The sequence below is a fragment of the Salvelinus alpinus genome, chromosome 13, assembly GCF_045679555.1.
Source record: "Salvelinus alpinus chromosome 13, SLU_Salpinus.1, whole genome shotgun sequence".
In the NCBI taxonomy this organism is placed as follows: Eukaryota; Metazoa; Chordata; class Actinopteri; order Salmoniformes; family Salmonidae; genus Salvelinus; species Salvelinus alpinus.
Genome location: NC_092098.1, coordinates 18,480,493 through 18,492,831, shown reverse-complemented (window position 1 = coordinate 18,492,831; position 12,339 = coordinate 18,480,493). Strand labels below are relative to the sequence as shown.

General features: G+C 40.6%; 1 protein-coding gene across 2 annotated transcripts in view; it reads right to left on the bottom strand.

The window, feature by feature from the left end:
• The window catches only part of arhgap20b (Rho GTPase activating protein 20b), a 41,391-nt gene that overhangs the window by 8,094 nt on the left and 20,958 nt on the right, over positions 1-12,339 (bottom strand). For both annotated transcript variants that reach the window (XM_071338345.1, XM_071338344.1), the window contains 10 exons: positions 9,245-9,409; positions 8,851-9,000; positions 8,713-8,754; positions 8,491-8,575; positions 8,218-8,292; positions 7,733-7,799; positions 6,326-6,511; positions 740-912; positions 393-554; positions 95-204 (listed from right to left, as the gene is read on the bottom strand). In XM_071338345.1, coding sequence (XP_071194446.1) covers positions 95-204; positions 393-554; positions 740-912; positions 6,326-6,511; positions 7,733-7,799; positions 8,218-8,292; positions 8,491-8,575; positions 8,713-8,754; positions 8,851-9,000; positions 9,245-9,409 — 1,215 coding nt within the window. The remainder of the gene's footprint in view (positions 1-94; positions 205-392; positions 555-739; positions 913-6,325; positions 6,512-7,732; positions 7,800-8,217; positions 8,293-8,490; positions 8,576-8,712; positions 8,755-8,850; positions 9,001-9,244; positions 9,410-12,339) is intronic.

Here is a 12,339-nt window from a genome sequence, read left to right as displayed (position 1 = left end):
TGTCTCAGTTTATCAAGGACCATATGACAGCTCCTTTATTTTAGCCACTAATCTATTGTTGGTAAACAAGTAAACAGATGTATGAATCTCTCACCCTTTTACCAACTCAATCTTGTCTTCAATATCATCAGCCGCCATGACCTCCATCCACTTCTCATACAGACCAGTACTTAGCACACTGCCAGGGATGTTGCGCAGAAAGTCCTGTTCATTTAAATATAAGTCCTAGCAATCAAAATCTATACAGTACAGTATGAAAATGGTTATTTTTTTACTTTTGGTCCTCCATTTTAACATGTTACTGTTACTGCTGGCCATAAAATTTCAGTTTAAAATCCAATGCAGGCAAGTAAATAATCTAAAACATAAGTGAGACTTCAGAAAGCAATTACAGTGATGACTGATGCAGCAACAAACACAGACTTCCCCTCCAGCTGAACACTGTTGCCAGAGTTCAGTCTTTCCTTCAGTTCCCGGCATGTCTTAGCATTGGCTGAGCGCCGGAAGACCCCTGTGGTGGTGGGGCCCTCATGATACAACAGATACAGCATGTCCTGTATGGAGAATAGACCAGACATGTAGTAGTTTGCAGGCGCAATTACAAGCTGTGAATAATTTGCCCACCATGACTGATATTATCCTAATTTGCCCATCATGACTAGAATTATCCTCACTGCTTTCCCAGCAGTAGAGATGAATACTTTATCATTTTTCATATTTGAGGGGGATCACAACTCACCATGATGGGTCTGGGTAGGGTTCCATGATGACAGATGGAGGACAATGAAAGACCAAAGAGCTTGTGAGGAGTTGTGGGGGATTCAGGATATCCACCTCCTTGGCTGCCATGTCCTCTTCTCAGAGCCCAGTCTAACAGAGACTTCTTTCTCTTTATGTGTTTCTGAAAGGAATCTGTTGGAAATTATGAACAGCGCATTCTTTAGAAACTCTGAGTGACAGATAGGTGGTTGTCATTCAATCAAACCTGCTTTTAGCCAAACAAAAATATTAAAATGTCATTTGGAGTAACAAATCAACGCAATTCCCAGAGGGGAACACACCAAAAAAATTATATATAATGTCAAATAAGGGTTATTTGGCTCGTAACGATAGCGGAACTCTTTTTGGTGCTACAGTATATACTGTAGAACCCTTTTCAAAGATTCTGAAAAGAACCATGTTCATAAGGTTCTATATGTAACCTTGTTTTGTGATGTAAAGAACTCTTTCCTAAGGTTCTATAAAGAACCATTACCAAAAGTTTCTATACTGAACAAAAAGATGAATGCAACATGTAAAGTGTTGGTCCCATGTTTCACAAGCTGATATAAAACATCCCAGAAATGTTCCATACGCACCAAAAGCTTATTTCTCTCAAGTTTACCGCACAAATGTGTTTACATCCCTGTTAGTGTGGATTTCTTTGCCAAGATAATCCATCCACCTGACAAGTGTGGCATATCAAGAAGCTGATTAAACAGCATGAACATTACACAGGTGCACCTTGTGCTGGGGACAATAAAAGGCCACTCTAAAATATGCAGTTTTGTCACACAACACAATGCCACAGATGTCTAAAGTTTTGAGGGAGTGTGCAGTTGGCATGCTTACCGCAGGAATCTCTACCAGAGTTTTTGCCAGAGAATTGAATGTTAATTTCTCTACCATAAGCCACCTCCAAAGTCATGTTAGAGAATTTGACAGTACGTCCAACCGGCCTCACAACCACAGACCACGTGTAACCATGCCAGCCCAGGACCTCCACATCCGGCTTCTTCACCTGCGGGATCATCTGGGACCAGCCACCCAGACAGCTGATGAAACTGTGGATGTGCACAACCGAAGAATTTCTGTACAAATTGTCAGAAACTTTCTCAGGGAAGCTCATCTGCGTGCTCGTCATCCTCACCAGAGTTTGGACCTGACTGCAGTTCAGCACCGTAACCAACATCAGTGGGCAAACCCCCACCTTCGATGGCCATTGGCATGCTGGAGAAGTGTGTTTTTCACAGATGAATCCCGGTTTCAACTGTACAGGGCAGATGGCAGAAAGCATGTATGGAGTCATGTGGGCGAGTGGTTTGCTGTCGTCAAAGTAGTGAACAGAGTGCCCCATGTGGCGTGGGCTAAAGACAATGAATACAATAGCATTTTATCGACGGCAATTTGAATGCACAGAGATACCATGATGAGAGTCCCATTGTCATGCCTTTCATCCGCCTCCATCACCTCATGTTTCAGAATGTTAATGCACTGTCACAAGGACCTGAACACAATTCCTGGAAGCTAAAAATGTCCCAGTTCTTCCATGGCCTGCATACTCGCCAGACATGTCACCCATTGAGCATGTTTTTGATTGCCCTGGATCGACGTGTACGACAGCGTGTTCCAGTTCCTACCAATATCCAGCAACTTCCCACAGCATTGAAGAGGAGTGGGACAACATTGTACAGACCACAATCAACAGCCTGATCAACTCCATGCAAAGGAGATGTGTCTCGCTGCATAAAGCAAATAGTGTTCACACCAGATACTGACTGGTTTTCTGATCCACGACCCTACCTTTTTTTAAAGGTATCTGGGACCAAGAGATTCATATCTGCACTCCCAGTCATGTGAAATTCATAGATTAGTGACTAATATATTTATATATTTCAATTGCCTGATGTCCTTATATGAACTGTAATTCAGTAAAATATTTTAAATTGTTGCATGTTGTGTTTATATTTTTGTTGTTCTGTTGTTAGAACCCTATTCTGGTACTACAAAATATATATATAATTTGTATGGTGCTGTAAAGTACACTTTCTTATTAAGGTTCTCGAAAGAACTATTCTCAATTTCAAAGGTTCTATAAAAAAGTTTCTGCCATATAATATTGTTTTGTGTTGAATAAAAAATCCATAGATGCTATTTTTGTGTTGGTTGCAAAGTTGAATCAGGTGTGCTAGCACTGGAATAGATCAAATACATGGAATGGCAGGCTGTCGCCGAGGAGAGGTTTTGAAGAACTTTAATATCCTACAGTTTCTCTGAAACTTAGCTGAACAAGGACATGGATAATAGCTTTTTTTTCTGTGCATCGGCAGCACAGAACGGCAGCGCCTGGTAAGCTCATGGGGGGTGGTATGTGTCTCTTTGTTAACATCATCTGGTACGCAATCTCTAATATGAAAGAAGACTTGATGTTCTGCTCGCCTGAGTTAGAATACCTCATGATAAGCTGTACACCATACTAAGAGTTCTCATCTATATTTCTGGTAGCTGTCTATTTACCAGCACAAACCGATGCTGGCACTAAGATGCTGGCACGCATTCAACAAGCTGTATGAGGCCATAAGTAAACAAGAACATGCTCATCCAGAGGTGGTGCTCCTAGTGGCCGGTGATTTTAATGCAGGAAAACTGAAATCCGTCTTACCAAATTTCTACCAGCGTGTCACCTGTGCAGCTGGAGGTGAAAAAACTCTAGATCACTTTTACTCTTCACACAGAGATGCTTACAAAGCTCTCCCGTGCCCTCCTTGTGGCAAATCTGACCATAACTCTATCCTCTTAATTCATGATTACAAGCAAAAACTCAAAACAGGGAGTACCATTTCAATATGGAAATGGTCTGATGAAGTGGATGCCAAGCTACAGGACTTTTTCGCTAGCATGGACTGAAAAATATTCTCGGAACTCATCTGATGGCTTTGAGGAGTTTACCACATCAGTCACTGGCTTCATTAATTAGTGCATCGACCACGTCATCCCCCAAGTGACCATATGTACATACAGTACATATCCCAACCATAAGCCATGGGTTACAGGCAACATCCGCACTGAGCTAAAGGCTAGAGCTGCCTCTTTCAAGGAACGGGACACTAACCCGACGCTTACAAGAAATCCCACTACGCCCATCAAACAAGCAAAGCATCAGTACAGTGGCTTGCGAAAGTATTCACCCCCCTTGGCATTTTTCCTATTTTGTTGCCTTACCCCAAGAGACTTGCAGGTTGTATGTCTCTATAAGCTTGGCACATCTAGCCACTGGGATTTTTGCCCGTTCTTCAAGGCAAAACTGCTCTAGCTCCTTCAAGTTGGATGGGTTCCGCTGGTGTACAGCAATCATTAAGTCATACCACAGATTCTCAATTGGATTGAGGTCTGGGCTTTGACTAGGCCATTCTAAGACATTTAAATGTTTCTCCTTAAACCACTCAAGTGTTGCTTTAGCAGTATGCTTAGGGTCATTGTCCTGCTGGAAGGTGAACTGTCCCAGTCTCAAATCTCTGGAAGACTGAAACAGGTTTCCCCTCAAGAATTTCCCTGTATTTTGCACCATCCATCATTCCTTCAATTCTGACCAGTTTCCCAGTCCCTGCCTATGAAAAATGGTATTCTCGGGGTGATGAGAGGTGTTGGGTTTGGGCCAGACATAGCGTTTTCCTTGATGGCCAAAAAGCAACATTTTAGTCTCATCTGCCCAGAGTACCTTCTTCCATATGTTTGGGGAGTCTCCCACATGCCTTTTGGCAAACACCAAACGTGTTTGCCAGCTTCCTTAGACTAACTAAATCACGTTTTACAGAGGGCAAGATACACAAACTAATAGTATAATAGAGAAAACATGTGGATTCATATTTAGAAGCAACGTGGAAAGCAGCATTGTTATTTTTTATATATACATTGGGGCAAAAAAAGTATTTAGTCAGCCACCAATTGTGCAAGTTCTCCCACTTAAAAAGATGAGAGAGGCCTGTAATTTTCATCCTAGGTACACCTCAACTATGACAGACAAAATGAGGAAAAAAAATCCAGAAAATCATATTGTAGGATTTTTAATGAATTTATTTGCAAATTATGGTGGAAAATAAGTATTTGGTCAATAACAAAAGTTTATCTCAATACTTTGTTATATACCCTTTGCTGGCAATGACAGAGGTCAAACGTTTTCTGTAAGTCTTCACAAGGTTTTCACACACTGTTGCTGGTATTTTGGCCCATTCCTCCATGCAGATCTCCTCTAGAGCAGTGATGTTTTGGGGCTGTTGCTGGGCAACACGGACTTTCAACTCCCTCCAAAGATTTTCTATGGGGTTGAGATCTGGAGACTGGCTAGGCCACTCCAGGACCTTGAAATGCTTCTTACGAAGCCACTCCTTCGTTGCCCAGGCGGTGTGTTTGGGATCATTGATCATTTGGAATGCCCACTTGCAGGAATGCCCTGAATTTCCGGTCGCAATTACACCCTTCTCTGGAGGAATTGTGTGCTACCTGCATGAGTGACAGAGGGTGGCGCTTGCTGTGTGTGGCCGAGGAGCATAAAGAAAGCGACCGCGGGAGACATCCTGTCTTGTTTGAACAGTGTAGAGAAGAGTGTTTTTTTCCCACTGGTGCTCCCAAAATGAAACTCCAGGTCGCACAGCTAAATGACCACTTAAAGAGTCATTATGGTTGCACATAGAACCATCACCCTTACCAAATAACTCTTGAAGAACCTTGTTTTCTAAGTGTGCAGACACAGACAGGGACAATACAGCCACAAAGGCATACATGAAAAGACAAGGATGTGAGGAACTGATGTGTGGATACAGCCCTTCGACGTGGTATATTGGCCATATACTACAAACCCTCGAGGTGCCTTATTGCCATTATAAACTGGTTACTAACGTAATTAGAGCAGTAAAAATAAATGTTTTGTCATATCTGTGGTATACTGGAATGTTGGCCAATCAGCATTCAGGGCTTGAATCACCCAGTTTATAATCATGAATGAATGATGATGTGACCTGGATAGTCAAGTGGTTTTAATAAGGCATCATGCAGAGAAATCGCCATGCATGGTTTTTCAGATATACTTTCCGCATTTGTGCATAGAAATGACTGTGCAAAACAATTCAATTGGCATTTGAGAATACATGATTCATTATAAAGAGCAGCAAAAAGGTCATCTATAAAATAATTTGTATCATTTTTTTCTCACAATTTTATGCTATGACAGAGAGACAGTATGCTATGACAGAGAGACAGTATGCTATGCCACCAACAAGCAATGGAACATTTAGAACACTGTAATTATTCTAATTACAGGAAGGAGACTCTGATAACATCTGTAGAACTACATGTGCTAGCGTGACAGGAAGTTATTTACTATCTCCATTATGAATAAACCACTTCCGTAAAGAGAGCTAGATAATTGACGTGTAGAAAGTAGAAACAAAATGCACTAAAGAAAATGACATTGTTTACCCCTGTGGTGTATCTCGGGGGAACTTAAAAATCAATACATGCCAGCATCTCTTTCTCTATCTCTCTCTGTGAAAGTTAATGAATGATTCACCTGCTCGACCATGTCCTCCCCCTTCAGCCTTTAGCCTAAGGATGAAGCGAGGGCCGGAAGTGTCTTTAAGAAGGTGATCAAGGTAGAGGCTCCCATCTACAGTCAGAATGTTGTTGGTGACTGCCGAGGCTTGGCAGTCCATTTCCCTCAAGGAGTTCAGGATAATACTGAAGGGATGCTCATGACCTGTCAGACACGACACGTGTAGATCAGTTTTTTTGTTGTATAGAATTGGAAAATGCATTCACTCCCTGCTGCTACCATTTCTGTTTAGTTAAGGAATAAGGCACAAAGGGGTGTGGTAATGGCCAATATACCACGGCTAAGGGTTGTTCTTATCCACGACGCAACGCGGAGTGCCTGGATACAGCCCTTAGCCGTGGTATATTGGCCATATACTACAAACCCTCGAGGTGCCTTATTGCCATTATAAACTGGTTACTAACGTAATTAGAGCAGTAAAAATAAATGTTTTGTCATACCCGTGGTATACGGGAATGTCAGCCAATCAGCATTCAGGGCTTGAATCACCCAGTTTATAATCATGAATGAATGATGATGTGACCTGGATAGTCAAGTGGTTAGTGCTGCTGCTCCTGGTACATGTACATAACGCTGTCACGGTAGGACTGAATCCGGCTTATACTGCTCTGTGACCATTATCATTTTATCTTTCCTGGTAATCTGTCATTAGCTTACTATCTGTTCAAATAAACCCAACAAATCGAAAGGAGTGATTAAATTATATGGGAGATACATGATGAATCACAACCTCCTTATAATTACATGGGCTTAAAGACAAAGCAAATGTTAGATAAAAATGCTTGTAGTACCAGTCCTAAGCAAACATTTTTCAAACTGAGATCACCTACATTTCCCAGGGTGTATTTTTCCCAGTTTATCTCAGTTGGTAGAGCATGGTGCTTGCAACGCCAGGGTTGTGGGTTTGATTCCCACAGGGCACCAGTATGAAAATGTATACATGTAAGTCGCTCTGGATAAGAGTGCTAAAATATAAAAATGAGCATTGACTAAATTATATATTTTTCTACCAGCATTGACTTGAGAAAAATAGGTATCTGCCCTTTAGACAGAATAGTTGTTAATTCCAGACACACAAAGGCCCTCACAAATCCCTCTTTCGATCCCCAGGATTCCTAATATGCCTTGGCTTTGTGAGAGGCTCCTGTAGCCAGGTCGCAAGATTACAGTTTCAAGTCACAAACACTCCATGTGAACACACCAAGATGAGTACAGACAGAACCTGCCCGACTGAAATATTAGTTTGGGTAATCCTTTGACTAGACAGAAACTATGGTCTAAAATCCAAGCCAAGTGTGTCTTCATCCTGACTGTTTTTGGAGGCGTGTTTCAGTGCATAGTGATAGTACTATCACATTTCCTCACCGATAAGAGGATATGGGGCTTCCTCTCTCCCTGAGACTACCCAGAGGCGGTAGTCAGTGGGTCTGCCCTATGGGAGTAGAAAAATTATGTTTAGGATGAAGAAAGGAAACTCGGAGTAATCTATAAGCCCAGGCATGGTCAGAGACAGGAAATGCCATTGTAAAGCATAAAATGTTGTCAATGATCCTTGTGTTCCTTTTCTGATACTCTTCCTGTCTTTTCTAAAGATCTATGAGTAAACATGTAGGCTAGTGGTAGCAGAATTTGATCTAAATTCTAAAGAGTAAACATAAAAAAATAAAAATAAAAAGATTTACAACAGGTGTAATATTGCAGAGCTTGGTAATAGTAATAATAATAATGATATATTACTCTATAATTATAGTAAAATGTTTGTCAATACATAATCCAAACAAAACATTTGGATTACTTCTAATAATAGAACAAAGACATAATGAACACAGAAATTGGTGGCAACAACTCACAGTGAGTCTAAATTGTTGGGTGAGGATCCTGATGACTTTGTCAACGTCACATGTATTGTCCACATTCACAGTCGTCTAGATTAAAACACAAATAATTCCTTCATAATCTTATAAAATTGGAAAATATTTTCTGAGGTTACTTGAATAAATGTTATGTTAACTAGAAATAGTCATACATGTAATCATATTTCATTTAGAATGTGAACATTTGGGGAAAATAATCAATAAGCATCCGAGAAGTAGCAGTAGTTGTAGATGAGTGAATTCTCTTACCATTGCACTATTTCCAATGTCCATGAGAAGAACCTTCATGGTGAGATTACTGAGATATTCCACTTCCTTGGATTTTGTGATGTGCCTGTGCCAAATAGCACATGTGGCATATATTAGTGCTAATGTGCATGCATCAGATAGGTACAGTACATAATCCTATACATTTAATTTCAGAAATCATTTTCTATATTGTACATCTGGGTTTTGTGAGTATTTCCTTACCATTGTAAAGTGGAAAGCCACTTCTCCTTTGACTCCGATGAACTGATAGGGAAAACAAATGTCATATTTATTTCCCAAAATAGGAATTTAATTAAATGTCAAGTACTAACCAAAAATGATTAGATTGGAGTAGCCTACCTGAGAGTTACCACGTAATTGGTGGTAGGCCAGCCAATGACAAAGGAGTTCTTTGAGCACAGTTTTCTCTCTGCAACCTCTTCCGTGCAGGAAGCCAACCACATCTCACACAGCCTCACTCTCTCCTTCCGTTTGCGGCTTGTGGAAGACCTGCAAGACAACAGGTAAATACAATGATATCAGCAATCTATCAGGACAAATACAACAGTAATTGCAATCATCAATTCCACATTATATTTTCATTTTGTTAAAGTGCCCCTCTCGTCCTAAGATAAATCTGTACAATTTACATAATGGAGAAAATGATAACTTCTATTAAGTCATTGTTAGTTCTCATCTACTCTATTCATCTTGTTCAGTAAGTGAACATTATTTTTATATGCTGAGGACTAACTTTGATTTAGCGATGATGAGTGTGTCACTGAAGAGGAACAAGTGTCTCTCCTGGGTCTGCAGTCCAGTGCTGAGCTGCACGTGCTCTTCCATCACAAACTCTGCACTCTGGGACGTTAGGCTCTGGATCAGCGCTGCTCTTGGTGATGGGACTGGGACGGCATCCCTAAAGACAAAAACCACTCTGTAAAGGGGGCATCATGTCTCTGGCAATGAGACATGATACTGGACGTTGTTTCCCATCAAACAGGCATTTACAATACGTTCATCACATCACACAAAAAACACACAGGGGTTACATAAAGTGCCTTCAGAAAGTATTCATAACCCTTGACTTACAGCGCATTCGGAAAATATTCAGACCCCTTCCCTTTTTCCACATTTTGTTGTGTTACAGTACAGCCTGAATTCCAAGGGGATGACATTTTTTTCTCTCACCCGTCGACACACAATACCCCATAATGACAAAGTGAAAACATAATTTTACAAATGTTTGAACATTTATTGAAAATGAAATACAGAGAGTCAATAGATGTTAGAATCACCTTTGGCAGCGGTTAGAGCTGTGAGTCTTTCTGGGTAAGCTTTGCACACATGGATTGTACAATACTTGCAAAGTATTCTTTAAAAAAAATATGTAATGTTGGTTGTCGGTCATTGCTAGGCAGACATTTTCAAGTCGATTTAAGTCAAAATTGTAACTAAGCCACTCAGGAACATTCAATGTCGTCTTGGTAAGCATCTCCAGTGTATATTTGGCCTTGTGTTTTAGGGTATTGTCCTGCTGAAAGGTGAATTTGTCTCCCAGTGTCTGTTGAAAAGCGGACTAACCAGGTTTTCCTCCAAGATTTTGGCTGTGCTTAGCTCCATTCTCCATTCTTTTCTCCATTAATTTCTTTTTACCCTAAAAACTCCCTTGCCAATGACAAGCATACCCATAACATGATGCAGCCACCACAATACTTGAAAATATGAAGTGGTACTCAATGATGTGTTGTGTTGGATTTGTATTCAGGACATAAAGGACACACATTTTTCCCGTTTTACTTAAGTGCCTTATTGCACACCGGATGCATGTCTTGGAATATTTTTTATTCTGTACAGGCTTCCTTCTTTTCACTCTGTCATTTAGTATTGTGGAGTATGCTGTTAATCCATCCTCAGTTTTCTCCTATCACAGCCATTAAACTATGTAACTGTTTTAAAGTCACCATTGGCCTCATGGTGAAATCCTTGAGTGGTTTCCTTCCTCTCCGGCAACTGAGTTAGTTATACTATCCAAAGTTGAATTCATAATTTTCCCAATGCTCAAAGGGATATTCAATGTCTGCATTTTTTTGGACCTATTTACCAATAGGTGCCCTTTGTGAGGCATTGGGAAACCTCCCTGGTCTTATTAAAGATAATTGTGTGGGGTACAGAGATGAGGTAGTCATTAAAAAATCATCATCTTAAACACTATTATTGCACACCGAGTGAGTCCATGCAACTTATCATGTGACCTGTTAAGCAATTTTTACTCCTGAATTTATTCATGCTTGCCATAACAAAGGGGTTGAATACTTATTGACTCAAGACATTTCAGCTTTTCATTTGTTATTAATTTGTACAAATATTTCTAAAAACATAATTCCCCTTTGACATTATGGGGTATTGTTCGTAGGCCAGTGACACAAAATCTCAATGTAATTTTAAATTCAGTCTGTAACATAGCAACATTTTTAAAAAGTCAAGGGCTATGAATGCATTTTACTTTGTAGATGAGGGGAGTTCTTTACTAATTAGTGACCTTAATTTATCAATCAAGTACAAGGAAGGAGCTAAAAACCTGCAAACACTCAGCCCTCCATGGAAAGAGTTTGTCACATGTGCACTACACTCGGGACCCCGAGTGGCACAGCGGTCTAACATGCTGATTCAAACATTGCACCTACACTCAGTGGCGGATTTAAGTATAGGCGACATGGGCAGCCGCCCAGGGTGGCATCTTGCCGGGGGCGGCACAGGGCGCCCGCACAAAAACATTTATATTAAAAAATTACAAATAATAATAATATTCGGAATGGTGACATTTGCACAATCGGTTTTCTATCGCTCATTTGCACGTCACGTCAATGATATCATGTCACCGTGTGGGACTGTGGGTCAATTAACCTTGTCAGAGTGGGCACCCTGATTCTAGTTTGTGAGCTAGGTAGGCTACTGTCTGGGAAGGTCTCCCACTCAGAAGTACGAGATGGGGAGGGGGGCGGGGGTAGGTTGACCTCAGGTCTCCCCACTGGAAGTCCGAGGAAGGGGGAGCGGGGGAATCTATCAAATAGCGCACCTCTAACTTTGTACAGTACTAATGTAGTTGTGCAATTTAGTTTGTGTGTTTCTGTAGTATAGTGGAATCGTGGAATAATCAGGTTCTCTTCTTTATAAGTGTGTTATTCTATTTGTGTATTTGAGTGATATAGGATTTGTGCAATTTAGTTTTATTTGTGTGTTTTTTGTTAGCAATAGGGTAATAGTGTAATAATTTGATTATCTTTTTTATTTGTGTTTATATAATACAATTTGTTTCTATTTGTCTTTGTTTCTTATTTTTGATATTTATGGGTCTTATTTTTGTATAGATTTTTATATTTAAATCCTTTTCCCCCCCTTTTTTTAGTGACTGGCTACCTGCTTTTATTTGTGGCTTAGAACGCTCTGCAAGTAGCCTAGTGGTTAGAGCTTCCTCGGGTGGCAGGTAGCCTAGTGGTTAGAGCGTTGGGCCAGTAACCGGAAGGTTGCTGGATTGAATCCCCGAGCTGACAAGGTAAAAATCTGTTTTTCTGCCCCAGGAGCATGGCAGTTAACCCACTGTTCCCTGGGTGCCAAAGACGTGGGTATTGATTAAGGCCAGCTAGCAACAGCAAGCTAACTAAATAAGACAAATTAGCTTTTTAAAATTTTAATTTAACCTTTATTTTATCAGGGAGCCCTGAATTACATAAATTACTGTCACGACTTCCGCCGAAGTCGGCTCCTCTCCTTGTTCGAGGCGGCGTTCGGCGATCGACGTCACTGGCTTTTTAGCCATCGCCGCTCCATTTCTCATATATCCATTTG